The following is a 24,167-nucleotide window of genomic DNA, read 5'->3' on the forward strand; positions in this document are numbered from 1 at the left end:
CTCAAGTATAGCAGGGATTGTGGGGCTGGCGCGGGATCGGGCAGTGTTTCGTTCTGCTGTGCATGGGGTCGCTATGAGTCGGAAATGACTTGACGGCACTTAACAACAACAACAACAAATAGTGACTATGTTTATGTTGATGTGGAGCTCAATAAAAGGAATAAAAAGGAACTAAATTGACTATGTCTGTGGAAAAAGATGATGAAGAAGGTCAATATCATCAGTCAGAACAAGGTCAGGGCCTAACTGTGGAACAGATCATCAATTGCTCATAGGCAAGGTTAAGCTGAAGCTTAAGAAAATTAGAACAAGCCAAAGTATGATCTTGAGAATATCCTACCTGAATTTAGAGGCCATCTGAAGAATAGATTTGATGCACTGAACACCAATGAACAAAGACCAGATGAATTGTGGGATGATATCAAGGACATCATATACGAACAAAGCAAAATGTCATTAAAAAGACAGGAAAGAAAGAAAAGACCAAAATAGATGTAAGAAGAGACTCTGAAACTTGATCTTGAATGGGGAGTAAACTAAAGTGAATGGGAGAAATACGTAAAAGAGCTGAACAGAAGCTTTCAAAGGACAGCTTGAGAAGACAAAGTATTATAATGAAATGTGCAAAGACCTGGAGTTAAGGGAAGGATATGCTTGGCACTTCTCAAGCTGAAAAATTCAAGCCTTGAGTTGCAATATTGAAGGATTATATGGGCAAAGTATTGAGTAACGCAGGAAGCATCAAAAGAAGATGGAAGGAATATACAGCATTACAGCACCAAAAAGAACTGGTTAATGCTCAACCATTTCAGGAATAAGCATATGATCACGAGCCAATAGTACTGAAGGAAAAAGTTCAAACTGCACTGAAGGCACTGGCAAAAAAAAAAAAAAAAAAAACAAAGCTTAAGCAATTGACAAAATGTCAGTTGAGATGTTCCAACAAAAAGATGCAATGCTGAAAGCACACGCTCATTTATGCCAAGAAATTTGGAGGCCAGTTACCTGGCCAACTGACTGAAAGAGATGTGTATTTGTGCCCATTCCAAACAAAGATAATCCAAAACAATGCAGAAATTATCTAACAAAATCATTAATATCACATGCAGGTTGGTAAAATTTTGTAAAAATGGGTGAAGTACATTGACATGGAAGGGCCAGAAATTCAAGCCAGATTCAGAAGAAGATACAGAATGAGTGATATTATTGCTGATGTCAGATGGATCTTGGCTGAAAGCAAAGAATATTGAAAAGATGTTTACCTGTGTTTTCTTGACTATGCAAAGGCATTCAACTGTGTGGATCATAACAAATTATGGTTAACATTGTGGAGAATGGGAATTCCAGAACACTTAATTATACTCATGAAAAACCTGTACATGGACAAATAGGCAGTCCCTCTAACAAAACAAGGAGATACTGCATAGTTTAAAATCAGGAAAAGTGTGCATCAAGGTTGTATGAAGTACAGTACTTATTCAATTTGTATGCTGAGCAAACAATCTGAGAAGCTGGACTACATGAAGAAGAACAAAGCATTGAGATTGGAGGAAGATTCACTAACAATCCATGTTATGCAGATGACACAACCTTCCTTGCTGAAAGTGAAGAGGACTTGAAGCACTACTGATGAAGATCAAAGACTACAGTCTTCAGTATGGATAACACCTCAACATAAAGAAAATATCCTCACAATTGGACCAATAAGCAACATCAGATAAATGGAGAAAAGATTGAAGTTGCCAAGGATTTAATTTTACTTGAATCCATAATCAATGCCCATGGAAGCAGCAGTCAAGAAATCAAATGATGTATTGATTGCATTGGGCAAATCAGCTGCAAAAGACCTCTCTAAAATGTTAAAGAGCAAAGATGTCACTGTGAAGACTAAGATGTGCCTGACCCAAGCTATGGTATTTTGGACCCCAACTCGATGGCAGTGTGTTTTTTTGTTTTTGTTTTTAAGTTTGATGAATGACAATGAATAAGGAAGACTGGAGAAGAACTGATGCCTTTGAATTGTGGTAAAGAATATTGAATATACCATGGTCTGCCAGATATCGTTCCAATCTGTCTTGGAAGAAGTATAGACCGAATGCTCCTTGGAAGTGAGGATGGCAAGGCTTCATCTCTTGTACTTTGGTCCTGTCATTAGAGGGACCAGTCCCTGGAAAAGGATATCATGTTTGGAGGGTCATCAAAAAAGAGGAAGACTCTCAATAAGATGGATTTATACAGTGGCTGCAACAATAGGTTCAAGCTTAGCAATGATTGTGAGGATAGTATATGACTGGATGATGTTTTGTTCAGCTGTTCATAAGGTTGCTGTGAGTCAGACCCAAGCCAACAGCACCACCACCAACAACAAAGCTAATTCAGATGTCTTTGTTTCTAATGACAAACCTGATGAACTGGTGATGAGAGGATGACAGAGTACCTCAGCTGAACTCTAGGAAATACTCCCAGAGAAGCCCATCTGGGTTCCTGCTATTGAAAGCAATATTATTCTTGATCTTCACCCCCCTCTAAACCCCCTCAGGACTGATGGAATGAGTATTTCTTCTTAACCCAGATGACCATGATTAAAGCTGTGGAAAACAGAAACCAAGAGAACTAAAAGTAACATGGAAAGCTGTCAAGTCCCCAGGGATTGTGGCAATGGCTTCCTCCAGCTATCAGAGAGCTCTGGAAGGAGGGACAACCTGTTTCTCAAGCAATCCCACTCCTAGCACCTCATCTCTGCTAAACTCAAACTCACATGAAATCTGTACCTCAAAGAGATTGTTTTTGCACATAGTTTTGAAAACAAATATAGTTTGTGTTGTCTTAAAATTATCTAAAGTAGAAAGAAAGTGAAGCAGATATTTTTACAAGATCTGCTCTGCCAAATGTCTAGAACAGGAGTCAGCAAACTACAGACCTAGGACAAATCTGGCCTGTCACCTCTTTTGTCAATAGAGTTTTATTGAAATACAACCATGACCATCGTCACAATCATCATCATCATCATCATCATCATCACTGCTAATATTTAACTGTCTCTATTGCCATCTCTTTTGTTTCATTTCTCAACCGGTTCAGAACCCAAGTAGAAAGTGTGAGTTTATTTATTGGTTCCCTCAACTCCCACCAAGGCCAACTGGAATCCTCTCAGGAAGTCTTCCTAACAAGTTTGGTAGTTGCACACTGTTCCTTTACTCTCTGAGAGGGTCCTGGGTGCCGCAATAACCTTGAAGAGTAAGATGGTCACACTTGGTACAGCCTTGTACAGGTTTCCTCCAGCTACAACCCCTTCCTGGCACCTTTGGGTTTGCAGAGTAATCCAGCCAAGGTCAGATTTCTTGCACAAGAAAGTTAACACTTTCATGACCAGTGTGAGAAGGATTCACTGGCCCTCCAGAGCAGCCCCAGTCTCTTCAGTGGGTTCCTATCTGACTCCAGAAAGTTCTTTTCCCTCTGCACTGTCAGCTTCTTCTGCTCTTCTTGACTTCCCAGCCAGACCTAAAATCTCTCTCAGCTGCACTGATGCAGAAGGAAATGCATGACTACTTGAGGAGGACGAGCAAAAAATACACAGGAAAACATTCCCTGAAGCAGTCCTTGCAATGTCCCATGATTTCCAGCCAGTTCATCCTCCAGATGTATAACTTAGACTTCTTCACAGGGCTTTCTAGATGTTACAAATGTGTAGCACTACACATGCCTCAGATTGGCAGTTTTGATCAAACCATGCTAGGTCACTAGTGTGCCACAAAGCCCTCAACCAGAATATTAAGACTTGACTTCACTTGCACTTTAATAGTAGAAGGTCACTCCGTGGGAGAAAGATGTGGCAGTCTGCTTCCATAGAGATTTACAGTCTTGGAAAACCTATGGGGCAGTTCCACTCTGTCCTATAGGGTCACTATCAGTTAGAATCAGTAACGGGTTAGGCTTTTTTAGTTTATTTTTACCTCCAGCATTATTGCACCCCAAATAACTAACTAACTAAAAAGAGTAGTTAAAAAATGAAAAAAAACCAAACTCATTGCCATTGAGTCAGATCCAACTTATAGCGACTCCTCCTTGGGTTTCCAAGGCAGTATCTCTACAGAAGTAGATTGCCCAATCTTCCTTAGTTTCATATATTTTCAACAAAGCTTTCATTAGGAGGTATTACTGTAAAATTATCCATAGATACAGTATATTGCTTTCTGAAATCTATACAATTCATCATGATTGTGTACTAAGAAGTTTAATGAGTATATAGATGAATTTTTTTTAAATATACACAATTTTCTTGATGTCTAATCATCTTTAGCTGTAAGAACAAAGACAATTTTTTTCTAAGCTGAAATATGCTGTCACCTTCAATATGTACATGAAACTCATCTCAGACTCACCAGAAGGGGGAGTGCATGTATAAAGTAGGAAGCTCAAAGACTCCCTCACAGGGCACACAGCTATTTGTTCCAGAATTCATATCTGGTTACATTATTTTCTTTATAATTACCAGCAGCTGAGAGGAGGGGAGCATCTCAGCTCCTGCAGTTCTTCATCAATATTTGTTATAACACAACTCATGTTTGCTTTCATTATCAAAGAGAATTTTTCTATGATTTGCCCAGAACCTAAATCCTAGTTATGGACTGTAGAACACATGAGTTACCTGAGTTCTGCATTAGTGCTGATTTCTACATATGTTTTGTTTAATTCCTTTAGTCTATGTAGAGAGGAACAGTCGCACAATGCTTAAAAGCACAGACTTAGGAGCCAGACTGCCTGGATTCAATTCCTGGCTCTGCTACTTATTAGCTGTGTGACCATGGGTAAGTTATTTAACCTCTCTGTAATTCAGTTCCTTCGTGGATAAAATGGGTTTAACCATAGAGTTGTTGTGAAGATTCAGTGAGTCACTATATGAAGAGGTTTAGAACAGTCTGCTACACAGTGAACACAGTATACGATTTTGATCCTCCTACCACTATTCCTCTGCAGTTAGCAATCATCCTGAAGCACCACAGCCTAAGAAAGGAGGGGCAGATGCTATATCTATCATCTGAAAGCAGCTCCACAAAGGAAACTTATCAATGGATTCTACTCTACTTGGAGTCAATGCTTCCAGCAATGGCTGGGGGGAAAAGAGGGGAAGAAGCAATGCAAAACTCAAAATAGAGGGGATTACTTATTTATCCTACATTTTACTTTCAGAAATTCAGGGTGGTTTAGAAGCCCATATATGTAAGAAAATATATGGCTCTAATAACTGTTGATGGTTCATAAACAGCCAGCCATGGGCTCCCACACTATTGAGATCGTTATTTATGAAGAACACTATGGAGTCAGCAGCCCCTTTTTCTTGACATTTCCCAGAAATACTGCTCTGCCACCTGAAAGTCTGCCCATACATCACTAATATTCTCACTTCACAACATGATTTCCATATTCCCTGCAGCAAGAATACTTTCTCACTTCTCTCATTCTTACAAATGTCTACCCATATTACCTGAGTTCATTTTTATGAATTTCCACTATTTTTCTTTCCAGCTTCTGTGACTGTTTGGGGAAAATCTCAAACTCACTGATGTAATTCTCAGGATGCTCATCAGGATCATAATCACCAAGCTCAGCTGTACCCGGCAAAAAGATAAAGAGAAAGAATGATTAAGAAACAGACAAAAGCATAGTGCATATGGAAAGTCTCCCATCACCCAAAACAAGGGCTTGGAAAAAGCTCACACCCAACAAGTATATTGGTGTCCATAGAAAGACCCCAGCCTGAGTGTCTAGAAGCTCATATTCTAGTTCAGATCTAACCGTGTGGTTTGGATACTTGTCTGAGACCCTCTAGGCCTCATTTTCCTCATCTATATAAGGCTGCTGTTGTTAGCTGCCATTGAGTCAACTCTGAACCATGGCAACCTATGTACAACAGAACATACCCTTCTCAGGTCTTGCATCATCCTCACAATTGCCAGCATGTTCCAGTCCATTATTATGGCTACTATGCCATCTCATCAGGGGCCTCGCATGCCTTCGTTGGCCCTTTACTTCACCCAACATGATGTCCTCCTCCAGTGATTGATCCCTCCTTATGATGTGCCCAAAGCAAGTAGGTTGGATAATATTCTGTTGTGATCCATAAGGTATTCATTGGCTAATTTTCAGAAGTAGATCTCCAGGCCTTTCTTCCTAATCTGTTTTAGTCTAGAAGCCCCACTGAAACTTGTCCATGATCTGTGACCCTGTTGATACTTGCCATAGCTTCAAGCCTCACAGCAACACATAAGCCATCACACTGCCACAGGCTGACAAACTGGTGGTGGTAGTTGTGTAATAAAATGATTTAAAAATCAGCGTTTCTCAACAGGGGCACTATTGGCATTTTAGCGACTAGATAATCCTTTATTGTGTTAGATTTTTTAAAGCATTTTAGGACATTTAGCATCCTACCCTCTCAGGCATTAAATGCCATTGTGATGATCAAAAGGCCTCCTCCCAATTTTCCAAATGATCCCCAGGACAGGAGATGCTGCGGCCTCTGTTGGAAGCCATTGGGCATTCCTCAAGGTTCCTTTCAGAGCTCATATTCTCGGAGTCTAGGAATTCCCTGGCTAGAGCTGCCTGCTCTGCGATTTGTGTATGTATGGGCTTCTTCAGTGAAAAATCACAATGTGAAGGAACCCAAGGGGGTTGCACTTAAAAATGAATGGATTTCTCTTCAAATTAAAGCATGTGTATCTAAGCACCAATGTGCACACCGGATGAAGAATGATGCTGGATTTTAATAGAGAGCACTTCCAGAAAGTCTTGTAGGTGAAAAGAAAGATGTGTCTGCACAAACCTGAGCATCCTGAAGGCTTAGGAGGGGTGGGCATGTGGACCCCAGCCTGGAGCAGCTCCAGTGATTTTCTGGCAATGGGAATATTTACTCCTGAGCTCATAAACTTGCTAAAGAAAATGAGCCAGAAGGAGCAATTATCTCAGGCAGAAATGGTATGTGGCACAGAAGACTAAAGATGGTGGGAAAATTATAGTCAAAGAGGCTCATCACAAACATGTCCTTGAAGTAGATGGATATCAGCATGCCTTGAGCACATCTGCAAGATTACATCCAACTGTAAGTTTTACTGACCGTCCCTTCATAGTCAAATCATCTAGTGACAGTAAAAGGGAAAAACTGGGAGCAAAGGAAAGCTCTTTAAAGCTTCTTAACAGAATTCAAATGACTAAGTTTTGGAAAGCCTAAAATGTATACCACATGAGGAAGGGCTTTTAAAATAAGATTTAAATAAAATATCAACCATAGAGTGAAGATTAATTTGATTAATCTTTCAATGTTGAAAGATTTCTGTTTATTGAAGGACACCATAGTCAAAGTTAGCATAGTGCCTAAGGCACTTGACTGCTAACCAGAAGGCTGGCGGTTCAAACCCACCAGCCACTCCTCGGAAGGAAGGTAGGGCAATCTTACTTCTGTAGTGATACTGCCTCAGAAACCCAAGGAGGGGTCTCTATGAGTCGGGGGCAACTCGACAGCAAATAACAACAACAACAAATAGTCAAAGTAATAGGGCAGTTATAAGTTGGGGGGAAATATGTGCAAAACCTAAATAAAGCTGACAAGGTATAATATCTAGAATAAAGAAAAAACGCTTACAGATCAATATGAAAATGATCAGGAAAACCAACAGAAAATTGGCAAAGGATAATGATGGGCAGTTCATGGAAGAAAAAACTCAAAGGTCTAGTACATGAAGAAACACTCAAACTTATTCGTAATCAGAGACACCATAACAAGAATGTATCACTTTACATCTACATGACTGGCAAAAATTAAGAAGTTGGGAAACACTAATGTTAGCAGAGATGTGAGGAAATGGAAACCCTTGTGCATTGCCAGAGACATTCTAAGTGGGTGTAGCTCTTCGAGAGGGTAGGCTAGAAGTATTTAGTCAAATATTATGACCTAGCAACCCCACTTCAGGGTATATATCCTAGAAAATCTTTGGGTCCCTGAAAGGATATGTTTCAAAGTTGTTTATCACACTAGGGAGCTCTGGTGGTATAGTGATTAAAGCATTTGGCTGCTAACCAAAAGATCAGTGGTTTGAACCAACCAGCCTCTCCTGAGAAGAAAGATAAGGCAGTATCCTTCTGTAAAGATTTATAGCCTTGGAAACCCAGTTGGGGTAGATTACAGCCTTGGAAATAGGGGTCGCTATGAGTCAGAATTGACTCGATGGCAGTAAGTTTGGTTTTATCACACATAGCTCACAATAGTCAGGAGTTGATAACAACACTGTTCTTGGGATGGGTAAGTAAGACATGGAACATGCAAATCACAGGCACTCTGCAGCACTTAAAAGTAACAAAATAAATGTATACTGAGCAATGTGCTTAGAGCTCAAAAATTTTATGAATTTTATATAAGGTAAGGTATAAAATAGGTTCTATAGCACCATTGAATTTATGAAATTTAAAAGTACATACATACATAAAATAATGCCAATCATTTTATAAGGATATATGCAAAGTCAAAAATACATCTTTTGGGAAGAGAAGTGGAGAAAAACAGAAAAAAGGAAACTCAATCAATGAGTCAATCAAACCCACTGCCCTAGTTGATTCTGACTCATGGTGACCCAAAGGACAGAGTAGAATCATAGGGTTTCCAAGGCTATAAATCTTCACTGAAGGAGACTGCCTATCTTTCTCCTGCAGAGCAGCTGGTGGGTTTGGACCACCAACCTTTCTGGTTAACAGCCAAATGCTTTAACCACTGCACCACCAGAACTTCTAATCAATCAGTGTTGTTGTTAGGTGCTGTTGAGTTGGTTCCAACTCATAGTGACCCCATGTACAACAGAACGAAACATTGCTCAGTCCTGCTCCATCCTCACAATCCTTGCTATGCTTGAGCCCATCGTTGCAGCCAAGGTATCAATTCATCTTATTGAGGGGCTTCCCCTTGTTCACTGACCCTCTACTTTGCCAAGCATGATATCCTTCTCTAGGGACTGGTCCCTCTGACAACATGACCAAAGTAGGTGAGACGAAGTCTGGCCATTCTTGCTTCTAAGAAGCATTCTGGCTGCACTTCTTCCAGGACAGATTTGTTCATTCTTCTGGCAATCCATTGTATTTTCAGCATTCTTCGCCAACACCATAATTTGAAGGCATCAACTCTTCTTCGGTCTTCCTTATTCACTGTCCAGCTTTCACACACATATGAGGTGATTAAAAATACTGTGGCTTGGGTCAGGAGTGCTTTAGTCACCAACGTGACATCAGACATGTAATATCAGGTGATAGAGTGTAAAGAGGCAAAATGAGCAATTTCATTGGTTGGAGAGGATTCATTCCACAAAAACTTGAGATACCGGATATTACATCCCTAGTGTCAACTCCTTCAAGATCCTTCCCTGACCCACCCTTGTTGGGTTAGAGGTCCCTCCTAAGGCTCTGATAGCACCCAATATTTCCCTTTATTTATCTTTTAACACATCATCACAACTGCTGATTATTTTTATTTCCACAGTGACTCTGTATTTCAGTGCCAGACATTGAGCAGCTGCTTAATAAATATTTGGAGAACATGTTAACAAATAAATGAATGAGATAGTAATACCTTCCCAACTTACAAGAAACCACTCTTTCCCAAGTATAGCAAGAAAGTACACATTGGTGCAATCTAGAGAAATGCAATGATCCATTTAATATATTTTTTGGAGAACCCATGTTTGCCAAGTACTAGGATACTGTAGGACCCAAAATCCTACTCTCCTAGGATTATACACAGAGGGAAATACATAGTAAACCACAAGACAACTGAGTAAGATAATTTCAGATGTAAATGCTTAAAAGACAACAAAACAGGGTGTTGCTGTAAAACAATCATGTGAGGAGGGGTGAGATAGATGAGTAGAGCAATCCAGGAAGACATCTCAGAGGAAGTGATATCTCAACTGAGTCCTGAGTATTTGCTGTTGTTAGTTTCTGTTAGGTCAGTTCCAACTCATGGTGACCTTGTGTATTACAGAATGAGACACTACCCAGTCCTGTATCATATTCATGATCTGAGTCCATCGTTGTGACTGTTGTGTCAATCCATCACTGAGAGTTTCTCTGCCTTTCTACTTTACCAAACATGATAACATGCCCAAAATAAGCAAGTGAGGTCTCATCATCCTTGCTTCTAAGGAGCATTTTGCTTGTATTTCTTCTAAGACTAATTTGATCATTCTTCTAGCAGTCTGAGGTATATTCAAGATGCTCCACCAATACCACAACACCGTGATGTTGGTCTGAATATTTAGAAGGAGCCAAAACATCCATAGGGATAGACTACACCACACAGAGGAGAAAGCAAATACAATAATCCCTCCATATTGCTATTTTGGAGAAGGAAGAGGAAAGGATATAAATAGAGCTCTATCGTGTTTGGTAAAGTAGAAGGTCAATGAAAAAGAAGACTCTCAATGAAATAATTGGCACAGTGGCTGCAACAATGGGTTCAAGCATAGCACTAGTTGTGAGGATGGTGCAGGATGGGCAGCTGTTTCATTCTGTTGTACATGGAATCACTATGAGTTGGAATCAACGCGATCACACCTAACAGCAACATAATTTTGTGTGTTTGTTTTGCAATACATAGTTATAAACACACACACACACATTGCATGTACTGAATATGCATATTTTTTCAGTATGAACAGGTGGAAAAACTCCAGGTGGATGACTATGTTTCATATATCCAGAATATACTGAAGCTTAAAACATGCTCCTACAAACAGCTTTAGCAAACATGAGGCCAGTGAAAAGTCACATTACCTCATACTTTCTAATCATTTGCTGCACTTTCCCTATTACTCTCTCTAAGAATAAGTTGTTCTGACAAAACAGCTCCTTATCTGCATTTCTGAAAGATCTCAAGAGCTGCTGAAGTATTTACCTTGAGCATCACAGATCTTTATGAACCAGTTTTCACTTGATTCATGGTGGATGGAGCACAGACTTCACCATATTTGAGACCTGAAATGTCCCTTTGAGATGTCTAGTTCATTTCCAGCTCTACTTTCTCCACAGCATCTGTGTGTGGTCAGTGATAATTGCAAGGAGGGATGAAATAGGCCTTTCTCTTCCAGATGGTGCTTTTGTGGCTTTATTTTAAACATAAAATAGGACGGAGAGCTTTCCCTTAGAATTCAAATCAAGCTTGTGCTTGGAGACTTGGCAAGAATTCAGTAATATCTGCCTAGATGCCGTCTCAATCCTCATACACCGGTCTGTTGCTTGGATTCATACTGAGTCCCCTAACTAGTAGTTGGTGATCTGCACAGTGAAGAAAGACCTCATAGTTGAGGTTTTTAATATCCCTTTACACGGACGCTAGTGCCTAAGGCATTTGACTGCTAACCAGAAGGCTGGTGGTTCAAACCTACCAGCCACTCCTCGGAAGGAAGGTTGGGCAATCTACTTCCATACTGATACTGCCTAAACCCAAGGAGGGGTTGCTATGAGTCGGATCAGAGTCAACGGCAGTGAGTTTGGTTTTTGGTTTAGTTTACATGGATGCAAGACAGGCACTTCTGGAAGCACCTGTTTCACCTGTGGGCAGATGGAAGGGACTCTCCTACTTCCCACCACAGCACCACTGTCAGACAGTGATTTGATGTGGTGAAAAGCATAGGAAACTATTCACTACAGATTAGTAAGCTCAAGTAAGCCCATGCTTACCTTGCTTACTGGGTACTCCGTCCCTGTCAGGGACTATACGTTTGAAAAGAGGCTTTGATTCTGTAGGAAGGTGCTATAGGTCTGGGAGACAGACAGTAGCCAGTCTTACCCAAAACTAGAATCTTTGATGTGGTGGAAAAATGTGAAATTGTTTACTACAGATTAATCAGCAAGTACAGGTAAGCTCATCCTTACTTTGCTTATTGGGTAATTTGATATTGGTCATCATGATCACTTTGAACTTGGATATCCCCAAGGATTGTGACGTCTCTGCCAAAACCAGATACCGAGGAATAGAATGCTCCAAGGAAAGGAGAGAAAAACACACATATTCCTACTTTGGAATTTTCAGAGAGGCCACACACCAGGGAATAGGGTCAAAGGGACAGCACAGAGCATCCCACATGAATAATGACAGGCAAAAGTGAAATCCCCAGGAGGATAAGGGCTTCTCTCTTAAGCAGTGAGTAAAGACGGACTTCTTGGCATTGTGAGAGAGAGATGACTGTCATACCTGCTTATGACCCATCATCTGCATCATTTCAGAGCCATAAGGCTAATGTGCTTACTCAGTAATCTCTCTTTCTCTTTCTGACTTTGTCTCTTTGACTCTGTGTCTCTGCCTCTGTCTCTGTCTATCTGACCATCTCTTTCTCCCTGCCTCCCAGCTCATAAACATGTCATCAACATTCATGCTACAAAGCTCTGGATCACCTGGGTCCCTGCAGACAGCTCCTATGCTCAGCTGCCTCTCAACCAGCCCAGGTGAACAAGAACATCTGAGCCTGTTCTTCATGAGTGTGGGTTCTGGAGACTGTCTTTCTTCAAACCACTGTCCTTATTAGGTGGAAAACATCTGTTTCCCATCCCACCACACCTACCCATATGCATACACCCATGTCTTGTTCAACCCTGAAAATAACAGCAGCCTCCACTTAGTCAATGCCAGGCCTGGCCTGGCCCTTATGGGATTGTCCCATAGCTAGGCGAGGAGGCATTACTGTCCGCACTTAATAGATGATGAGACTGATGGTAAAAGAGCTTAAATAATTTCACCATAGTAAAATCATCAGAAATGCAGAAGGTAAGACTCAAAGTGAGGCTGACAGACTGTGGACCTGGAGCTTTCTTTTCCATGTTAAAAAAATAAAAAACTTTTACCGTTGAGTCAGTTCCAACTCATAACAACCCCGTGTGCTATAGAGTAGAACTGCTCCATAGGGTTTTTCGGGCTATAATCTTAACAGAAGCAGATAGCCAGAACTTTCTTCCATGGCACCACTGGGTGAGTTTAAACCACCAACTTTTAGGTCAATAGTAGAGCACAAACCATTTGCGCCACCCAGGGACCCTTCCTCCCCATGTCACAATGCTAGAAAAATTGAGGAACTGGGTATCACATAAATGTGCATAAATATCTCTAAGGACAACCCCCTATTTGACAACTACCCTCCCGGACAAAGTGTTCCCCCTTCAATATGCCCACAAGGCCCTACACCTGATGGTCTAAAGCTCAAAACATAAAATACTCCACATTCTTTTAAAGCTTTTTGTAAAACCACAAGCCCATCCCTTTCAGAGAGACTCTGAGCTCTACTGACAGAGCCCTGTGAACAACTCAGCCCAACCTTTCCGCAGGACTCCACTGGCTTGGGAGGGGTGGAGCGTAGGGGCCCTTTTGTTAAGCTACCCAGCCCTATCTAGTTTCAAACTGCAGGCACATGCAGGATGGGCACAGGTGGAGCAGGACACCTCTTGGCAACCCAGGACAACAGTGGGGATGGATGAGCCATGCTCACACACTCACCTTGAACGATACAGGCTCCCAGGTAAGCAGCATCTGAAAAGGAGCAGAGCAGTCGGCCATGGAAAATATCTCTTTTAATTTGCAGGTACAAAAGGTACCTGCAATACAAAAGGAGAAAGAGTTGCCATCAGTTTTGGCCGAAGCATGGAAGACGCGGGAGGACTATTCATGCTTCTTCTATCTGTGTTACCAGGGCCCTACCTAGACATGCCATATCTCTCATGGGGCAAGCAGAGAAATACTAAGAGGGACCTTCTACATTTAGAAAATGGAAATGGCCGTGGCAAAACAGATCTGTGCAGTCTCCAAAGCTGGGTAAGTTCCACCTTTTTCAAAGAGGCACAAAACCAGGACCACAGAATGCCAACAGGGCCCAGCCAGCCCCTGATCCAGCAGGAACTCCTATGTGGTGATAACAGTGGCCATCACCACCACCTGCATCATAGGTACATGTTGCCCTACTGCTTTAAAAGTCTGCTTGAAATGGAAAGTTAGAAAACTGATCCAGTTGATATACCAACTCTAGCCTCATTATCTGTTTTTACAACAATAATAATTTTTTAAAAAAAGACTAGCCCCATCATTTCTCAGGGGGCAGACTTATATTAATCAATTTCAAAGAGACTTGGTTATGAGGCCAGAAAGCCAACTTATTCACTATTACAACTGTCATAGGAGTCCCTGGGTGGTGAAAACGATTAACACATCAGCTGCTAACTGAAAGGCTGGAGGTTCAAGTTCACTCAGAGGTACCTCAGAAGAAAGGCCTAATAATTGACTCCCAAAAAACAGCCACTGAAAATTCTAGGAGCTCAGTTCTCTGACACACATGGAGTAGCCATGAGTCAGAATCCATTCAACAGCAGCTAGTATAGCTGTCATCTCCCCTGGCCAGGGATGACAAGCTCAAATGCCTGCAGAGACCAGGCAAACTTGTCAATGAGTGGAACAAATTGACATCAGGGGTCAGGGAGGCAGAATGGAAAGAAGCAGCTCCTCATAAAGGAGTCAGGCACCATGCACATCCAACCAATGTTGCCAGGTAGAAACAGGACAAACACAACAGCTTTTTCAGAAAGTGAAGGAGACTAGATTTCTAAGTGAAATTCTTTGAATTTTAAACATGGTAACTGTGGTGCAGTAAATTACTTGATATGGCTTTTCTGGCCATAGTTTTGTAACTCCCACCAGATTATGGGTAAACCAAAAACCAAACCAAACTCACTGCCATCGAGTCAGATCTGACTCATAGCGACACTTCTTTGGGTTTCCGAGACGATGTCACTACAGAAGTAGATTGCCCAACTTTCCTTCTGAGGAGTGGCTGGTGGGTTTGAACCACCACCCTTCTGGTTAACAGTCAAATGCCTTAGGCACTATGCCACCAGAGCTCCCAGATTGGACCATGCAAATGTGTATAGAGCTCTGCTGTTGGGATTGGTTATTTTTGTCACTCTGACAGCCTTAAGTGAGCCTTCCTAGAGGCAGAAAGGGGCATTTCACTGGCATCAAGACAGAAGAGCTGGAGGTGAAGTGGAGTGTGTCCCTGGGTCTGACCTCCTTGCCAGAGATGCCTGGGTGAGAGACACCAGGCTGAGAGATGGAGGCAGTGGAACCAAAAGACACGAGACAGAAAGACGGGCTTCCTGGCCTACAGAGTGAGAAAGCTGAGTGTCCCTGGACAGAAGGCTTGCTGGCAGAGTGGGGTGCACTTGGTGTACCTACTAGCACAGTTAAAAGAGCTTTGTAACACTTGCCCAAGCAGGGAAGAGGCCAGGCCAAGAGGCCAAGGGCCAGAGAGGCATACCTGAGGGCGTAGCAGAGGGGAGATTGTCCTGATCGAAGAATTGTACCCTGAGCACATTCCTGAACCTGAATTGTATGTAACCTGTTAACTTCTCCAATAAACCCTATAATGGTGAGTATTGTCTGTGAGTTCTGTGTGGCCATTGCAACAACTTATCAAACCCAGCAGAGAAGTAGTGAGTGCTGTGGGAGGACAGCTGGTGTCAGAACTGGTAAATAGGCTGGAGGGTGCTGGCACGTCTGGCCTCATAGGAATAAGCCTTGGGCTGCTGATGGTGATTCTGCCTTCCTCTTGTTAAGTTAGAAGAGGTGAGAAGATGCTGCCTCCATGCCCTTTTTGTAGCAACTAATCCTTTTTTCTGTACATTATGGCACCAAAAAAAAAAAAAGTACTTGTGGGCCTAATTCAGCCTGGAGGCCGTGAGTTTGCAACTTCTGCCTCAGGCTCATCTTGTCAGTCTCCTTTCTGTTCCACCACACTGATCAAGCCCTCTTCAAGTTAACTCTTCTTTCTAAGCCAAGTTAATTCTTTCATCTAATGCTTCAGGCTTAGGTTTATTGCTTCTAACTAAAGTAATTTTGCCGATGTGTACAGATTCTTTTTATGTTTATTTTAGAATTTAACTCTCAGAGACCAATCTTTTATTTTTCTTTCCATGTTCTTAGGGGAAAGCACCTCACAATTTCAGTGAGCATCTCCAGTGCCCAAATACACAGGACCTTCGCTCAACCTTCTGAGGTGTGCCATGAACCATCATCCACAATTAAGAGGCAAAGGAATGAGGATCAGAGATGGTGATGAACTTGCTAGGTCCTGCGGGCATTCCCACCCCCAGAGCACTGGGATCTCTTCCTGGCACTGGTTCACTGCACATCCACAGCAGGTGCTGAAGGAGGCAGTGACTCACCATGTTCTGATTCTGCGAATCTACACCTCACACCTGCCATTCACTGTGCGAGGCACTGGGATACAATGGGGATCCAAACGGCAGGCTCCCTGTCCTCTGTTTCATATGGAATGTTGTGCAGGGAGTTAAGGCAGTCCTAATAAATTTCCTGTTTGGAGTTCAGTGTGCATTTTGTCAGAGGAACAATATCACATTTGGTAGATAAGAAATTAGACCCCTCAACTAGTGTCTCTCAACTATAATGACCATGTGACTACCTGGAGATGTTGTTAAAATGTGGATTCTGATTCAGTGAGCCTGGGTAAGGGCATGAGGCTCCATATTTCTAGTCAGCTCCCAGGTGATGCTAGGATACATGTCCCTGGACTACATGGTGAGTAATAAGGTTCTAAGTCAAGGGTTCTCAGCCCCGACCATACATTAGAATCACCTGGGGGAGCATTTAGAAACTACTAATGCTGTAGGCCCTCCCAGACCCAATTAAATCAGGCCTGGGTCCACAAAAAACTTGTACACAAATGTTCACAGTAGCATTAATAATAATTTAAAAGTGGAAATGACTCAAATGTCCATCAACTGATGAAACAAATGTGTATATTCATACTCAAAAACCAAACTCACTGCCATTGAGTCGATTCCAACTCTTAGTGACCCCCATTGGGTTTCCAAGGTGGTAAATCTTTACAGAAGTAGATTGTCCCCATCTTCTTTGCAGGGAGTGCCTGGTGGGTTTGAACTGCCAACGTTCTGGTTACTCAATGCCTTAGGCACTGCACCACCAGAGTTCCTTTTGTATACTCATACAGTGGACTATTATTCAGACTTGAAAAGGAATGAAGTTCTGATACATGCCACAATTTGGATGAACTTAGAAAACATGATGCTAGGTTAAAAAAAAAATCCAGACACAAAAGGTCACATAATGTATGATTCCGTTTACGTGAAATGCCCAGAATAGGTAAATCCAGAGAAACAGAAAGCAGATTAGTAGTTGCCAGAGGCTGGGAATAAGAAGGTAATGGAGGAGTGACTGCTAATGGATACAGGATTTCTTTTTGGATGATCAAAATGTTCTAGATTTAGATATTGGTGATGGTGGCACAACTTTGTAAACATACTAAAGATCACTGAATTGTACGCCCTTTAAAAAGGTGGGTTTTATTGTACATGAATTGAATGTCAACAAAAAAAAATTGTATGAGAAAAAATATTTCATTTCAGGTAATGGGATGTGTGTGCACACATTTGCACTTTGGTTTTAATCTACCCATTAGAGATTATTATTCACTACTTGCTGCACTCAATCAGAAGCCCATGAGGGCAGTGGTAGATCACTGGTAGAATTCCTTAACACAGGAGATCCAGGTTCGATTGCCAGCCAGTGTACTTCATATACAGCTACCACCTGTTCATCAGTGGAGGTTTGCATATTGCTATGGTGCTGAACAGGTTTCAGGAGAGCTTCCAGAGTAATACGGAATAGGAAGAATGGCCTAGTGATGTACTTCTGAAAAATGAGCCAGCGAAAACCCTATAAATCACAAGGGTCCATCTGCAGCTGATCATGAGGACGGTGCAGGACAGGGTCACCCTGAGTAAGGGCCAATTCCATGGCAGCTAACAACAACAATCAGAAGCCCACACTCTTGGCTTCCACAAAGGGCAGAACTTCCACAAGGTTTGGAGGCTGTGTTAATTGACACAAGAAATGTAAGGAGTGATTTTACCTGGTGACACAAGCTGTGTTCATGACACGTGGAATGTTTAGAACTCTGCAGAGCATCTCCACTCTTGGCTGTCAGGTCCTGCCTTTGGTCACTGATAGAAGAGTCTGTGCCTTGCTACATTTGCTTTTGTGAAATGCCTTATGCCAGCCATGTTACTGAGATGATAGAATGGGCTGGGGGATGAGTTATAGCCCACTGCTAATGTATTTATGTTTGTAGCAGAAACCCTTCTGACTTGCTTTCCTTGTAGCTTTCCACCCATTAGCAAGATGGTGAGGGAGTAGGCACACAGCTTTCCTCTGCCTTTAACTACTGGTCGCTGCCAATATCTGTCAAAAGAAACTAACCTCTTCAAAGATCCAAACACCCTTGGAATAGTGGTTCTCAAATTTTAGTGTGCTTTAAAATCACCTGGTGGGCTTACTAGAATGCAGATTTCGGTGTACATTCTCAGCGTTTATGATTCAGAAGATCTGGGGTTGGGGTTGAGAATCTCTATTTTTAACAAGTTCCCAGGTGATGATGCTGCTGCTGCTGCTCCATGGACCACACTTTGAGACCACAGCCCTAAAACACTCACAATGCCAAGGTTACACAAACCTTGAAATGATCAAATGTTTACACTTCTAAGGACAGGAAACTGCCAGGCCCCATGGCACAATATTGCTCTCCTATCTGCTAAATATGTACATTGAATATAAAAGCACTAGTTTCCACTTTTTGATGAGTTTAGTAGTGAAAATTCATTTCAAACAACTATTTACTCATGAATGAGAGATTTGGTTTCTAATCCTGTAACCCAGAAATCAAGTTTCATGAAAGCTTCCTAAGGCAGGGGAAAAAAAAAAATCAGCTTTCACAATATGCTAGCTTTGATTCTTGCTCATATGATTTCTGGAGATAATCATGGATTATTATGGATTCAGCATAATCCACTGAGCCTTACAAATGGCTTCAGGTATGGGAGACTCATTTTTTAAATACACTAGCCACAAAAAAAAAAAAAATTACTTTCAGTATCACTCCTGCAATGATTGTTGTTGCTGTTGTAGGATGCCAACAGGTCAGTTCTGACTCATAGCAACCATATGTACAACAGAATGAAATGATGCAGCATCTTTAAAATTGTTGCCATGCCTGACCCCAATCGTCACAGCCACTGTGTCAATCCTTCTTGTTGAGGGTCTTCCCCGTTGTCACTGACCCTCAACTTTACCAAGCATTGTATCTTTTTCCAGGCACCAGCCCCATCTGACAACATGAGCAAAACATGAGAGATGAAGTCTGGCCATTCTCACTTCTAAAATATTCTGGCTGTACTCCCTCCAACACAGATTTCTTCATTCTTACAGCAGTCCATGGTACATTCAATATTTTTTGCCAACACCACAATTCAAATGGATCAATTCTTCTGGGGTCTTCCTTATTTATTGTCCAGCTCTCACATGTATATGACATTATTGAAAATACCATGGCTTGAGTCAGGCACACTTTAGTCTTCAAAGTGATATCTCACTCTTAAAAACATCAAAGAGGGCTTTTGCAGCAGATTTGCTCAATGCAATATGTCATTTGATTTCCTGACAGCTGCTTCCATGGGTGTTGATTGTGGATCCAAGTAAAATGAAATCCTTGACAACCTCAATCTTTTCTGCATTTATCATTATGTTGCCTACTGGTCCAGTTGTGAGGATTTTGTTTTCTTTCTGTTCAGGTATAATCCATACTGAAGGCTATAGTCTCTGATCTTCAGCACTTTCAAGTCTTCTTCACTTTCAGCAAGCAAGGTTATGTCTTCTGCATATCTCAGGTCATTAATGAGTCTTCCTCCACTCCTGATGCTCCATTTGTCTGCATATAGTCCAGCTTCTCAGATTATTTGCTCAGCATACAGATTGAATAAGTATGGTGAAAGCATACAACCCTGACCACACCTTGCCTGGTCTGAAACCATGCAGTATTCCCTTGTTCTGTCTGAACATGCCTCTTGGTATGTACAGTTTCCTCATGAGCATAGTTAGTGTTCTGGAATTCCCTTTCTTTGCAATGTTATCCATAATTTGTTATCATTCACACAGCTAAATGCCTTTGCATAGTCAATAAAACACAGGTAAACATCTTTCTGGCATTCTTTGTTTTCAGCCAAGACACATCTGACTTCAGCAATGATATCCCTCATTTCATGTATACTTCTGAATCTTACTTGAATTTCTAGCAGTTCTCTATGTACTGTTACCACCATTTTAAAATTATTTTCAGCAAAATTTTACCTGCTTGTGATATTAATAATATGGTTTCATAATTTCTACATTCTGTTGGGTCATCTTTCTTTGGAATGGGCAAAAATTTGGATCTCTTTCTATCAGTTGGCCAGGTAGCTGTCTTCCAAATTTCTTGGCTTAGATGAATGAGTGCTGCATGTGTTTGTTGAAACATCTCAATAGGTATTCTGTCAATTCCTTGAGCTTGTTTTTCACCAAAGCTATCAGTGCAGCTTCAACTTCTTCCTTCTATATCATTGGATCTGAAATGGTTAACATCAACCAATTCCTTTTGGTACAGTGACTCTATATATTTCTTCCATCTTCTTTCGATGCTTCCAGCATCATTCAATATTTTGCCTACAGAATCCTTCAATATTGTAGCTTGAGGCTTGTCTTTTCTTCAGTTCTCTCATATTGAGAAATGCCAAGCATGTTCTTCCCTTTCTATTTTTAAATTCCGAGTCTCTGTACAATTCATTATAATATTTTACTTTGTCTTATTGAGCTGCCCTTTGAAATCTTCAGTTCAGCTCTTTTACTTCATCATTTCTTCTACACACTTTAGCTAGTCTCCATTTAAGAGCAAGTTGCAGAGTCTCTTCTGACATCCATTTTGGTCTTCTCTTCCTTTCCTTCCTTCTTAATGATCTTTTGCTTTTACCACATATGATGTTCTTCATGCCATCCCACAAGTCATGTGGTCTTCAGCCATTGATGTTCAATGAGTCAAATCTATACTTCAGATGGTCTCTAAATTCAAGTGGGATATACCAAAGGTTGTATTCTGGCTCTCATAGACTTGTTTTAATTTTCTTCACCTTTAACTTAAACTTGCATATGAGCAATTGATAGTCTGTTCCATAATCAGCCTGTGGCCTTGTTCTAACTGATGACATTGAGCTTCTCCATCATCTTTTTCTACAGAGGTAGTTGATTTGATTCCTGTGTACTCCATCTGGCAAGGTCCACATGTATAGTCACAGTTTATGTTGTTAAAAAAAGGTATTTGCAATGAATAAGTCATTGGTCTTGCAAAATTTTACCATGTGATCTCTGGCATCATTTCTATCACACCGAAGTCTTATTTCCCAGCTACCAACCCTTCTTTATTTCTGCTTTCTCATTCCAATAACCAGTAATTATCAATACATCTTGACTGCATGTGTGGTCAATTTCAGACTGCAAAAATTACTAAAAATCTTAAATTTTCTTATCTTTGGCTTTAGTGGTTGGTCAGTAAATTTGTATAGTAGCAGTATTCTCTAGTTTTCTTTGTAGGTATATGGATATTATCCTATCACTGACAACACTATACTTCAGGATAATTCTTGAAATATTCTTTTTGACAATGAATGTGATGCCATTCTTCTTCAGTTTGTCATTCTTATCAGTAGACCATATGATTGTCTGATTCAAAATGGCCAATACCCATCCATTTCAGGTCACTAATGCCTGGGATATTAATCTTTATGTGTTCCATTTCATTTTTTTACAACTTCCAATTTTCCCAGATTCATACTTCGTACATTCCACATTCTGATTATGAATGGATGTTTGCAGCTGTTTCTTCTCATTTTGAGTCATGCCACATCAGCAAATAAAGGTCTAGAAAGCTTTATTCCATCCACATCATAAAGGTCAACTTTACTTTGAAGAGGTAGGTCTTCCCCAGTAGTACTTTGAGGACCTTCCACCTGAGGGGTGCATGTGCCGACACTATATCAGATGATGTTTCCCTGCTATTGATAAGGTTTTCAGTGGCCAATTTTTTGAGAAGTGAACCTGGCCATGTCCTCCTTCCAAGTCTGTCTTAGTCTGGAAGCTTTGCTAAAACCTGTCCATCATGAGTGACTCTGCTGGTAGTTGAAATACCAGTGACACAGCTTTCAGGATCATAGCAACACACAAGCCACCACAGTACAACAAACTGACAAACAAGTGGTGGCATGAAAGGATCAGTAACAGAAATCCAAGATGATCTAGGGGAAAACTACTGTGCCACCATTAGTGATACTACTTCTCCACCTAACATGTTTAAAGATGGTCTTGCTGGGAAAATAACAAAAACATACCTTTGATTTGATGAGTATGCAGATTTATGAAAGTCCCAGAGATCTAAAGAATTGTAAGGTCACTGCTTAAATGGAGAGATAAAAGAAGGATGAAATATAATTTCAAATCTTCATTTTTTTGTGACCATTTTGTTGTTTTAAATCTTCCTTTTTCTTAACACTTTTAAACGCTTAAGCATGGTCATAAATATGATCTTAACTTCTCATATTTTAAATTATTTTCTGTTTTTAGACTAATCTTCCAATAAAATAACAAACCATCAATTAAAAAAAACGATTTCAACATAAAGGCTTAAACCATAGTACTAGCTGTTGTTGAATCGACTCTGACTCTTCACAAGCACATGTGTATCACAGCAGAGCTATGCTCCGCAGGGTTTTTAGTGGCCAAGTTCTCAGAAGTAGATCACCAGGAATTTCTTCCAAGGCACCTCTGAGTGGACTTGAGTCTTAGTAGTCAAGGATACAAACCATTTTCATCCCCCAGGGACTCCTAGACCATAGTTATTCCACATTTCTAAATTAATTTTGAATTCTAAGGATGGTATTGATTAAGAAAAACCTACTTCTACCTGTGCAAAGACAAGGATGCTCTTAATTTCCTTTGGAAACATCAAAGCATCCACAATATTCTACCAGCCATATTTTTTCTATTCAGTCAAGAGCAAAGAAATGCTAGCAAATGTACTTTAGAGGAACCAAACTCAAGTTATTAACTAAAACTGTGTTCATTTACTTTCAAACAGTATTTTCTCAACAATCAAAAAATAGCCATTCTTAGTTTGTGTTATGGCTCATATTCAGTGTTATTCTCCAGTCAAGATAAAAAATAAATAACAAAAGTGAACTGTTAAATATAATTTTGCAACAACAGCAACAACCAAAAAATATGTGTGTGATTACACCAATATGTATTTAGGCACAAATGTATCTGGTATGAATATGTGGGTACTTATAAATGTGCATAAATAGATTTATCTATAGGTATATATGCATACAGGTATTTGTATACATGAATGTGTATACATATATACAATAAATCACATAGGGGACACAGGTATGGATATTTCTTAGGTATAACCAAACACCTCAAGAGATTGGTTCTCTGGGTTTAAAGATCATAGTCTCACAGACAACCCAGTAAACTGGCATAATGTAGTTCATAAAGTTCTACATTCCAATGTGGTGAATAGTGTCTGGAGTCTTAAAAGGTATAAGTGGCCATCTAAGATCTAACTATTGGTCTCTACTCCTCCGGAACAAAAGAGAAAGGAAACCAAAGACTCAAAGAAGAAACTAGTCCACAGGACTAATAGTCTATATGAACCATGGCCTCATCTACCCTGAAACCAGAAGAACTAGATGGTGCCTGGTTACCACGACCAACCATTCTAATTAGGTCCTCAATAGAAAAGGTTGATCTTGATAAAATGAAGGAAAAACAAAATGTGAAGCAGAACTCAAAGTCTTAAGAAGTCCAGACTTACTGGACTGTTGAGATTAGAGGATTCCCAGAGACTATTACCCTAAGATACTCTTTAAACTGAAATTATCCCTTGAGGTCACCTTTTAGCTAAATAATAGATTGGCTCATAAAATAAAGAATATCATCTATGAGTAATGAGCTCCTTTAAAAAGTTATGTATATGAGACCAAATGGTCAAAAATCGCTCTAAAGCAATGATGAGAAGGTAAGAGGGCAGGGAAACTAGATTACTGGAAACAGTATAATTAGAGTGGAATGAATAAGAATAATGACACACTTTGAAAAATATGACCAATATCACTGACTACTTTGTATAGAAATTGATAAATGGGAGCCTAATTTGTAGTATAAACTTTCACCTTAAATACAATAAATTATT

The 24,167-nt window shown here is 40.6% G+C and overlaps 1 protein-coding gene across 1 annotated transcript in view; it reads right to left on the minus strand.

Moving 5' to 3' along the window:
• The window catches only part of FRMD3 (FERM domain containing 3), a 393,413-nt gene that overhangs the window by 104,401 nt on the left and 264,845 nt on the right, over window positions 1–24,167 (minus strand). The window contains exons 5-6 of the mRNA XM_007938846.2: window positions 13,526–13,623; window positions 5,486–5,609 (exon numbers count right to left, since the gene is read on the minus strand). Of these exons, the coding sequence (XP_007937037.1) occupies window positions 5,486–5,609; window positions 13,526–13,623 (222 nt within the window). The remainder of the gene's footprint in view (window positions 1–5,485; window positions 5,610–13,525; window positions 13,624–24,167) is intronic.

Source organism: Orycteropus afer, unplaced genomic scaffold, assembly GCF_000298275.1.
Source record: "Orycteropus afer afer isolate SDZICR_OR568_19922 unplaced genomic scaffold, OryAfe1.0 scaffold00005, whole genome shotgun sequence".
Taxonomy (NCBI): Eukaryota; Metazoa; Chordata; class Mammalia; order Tubulidentata; family Orycteropodidae; genus Orycteropus; species Orycteropus afer.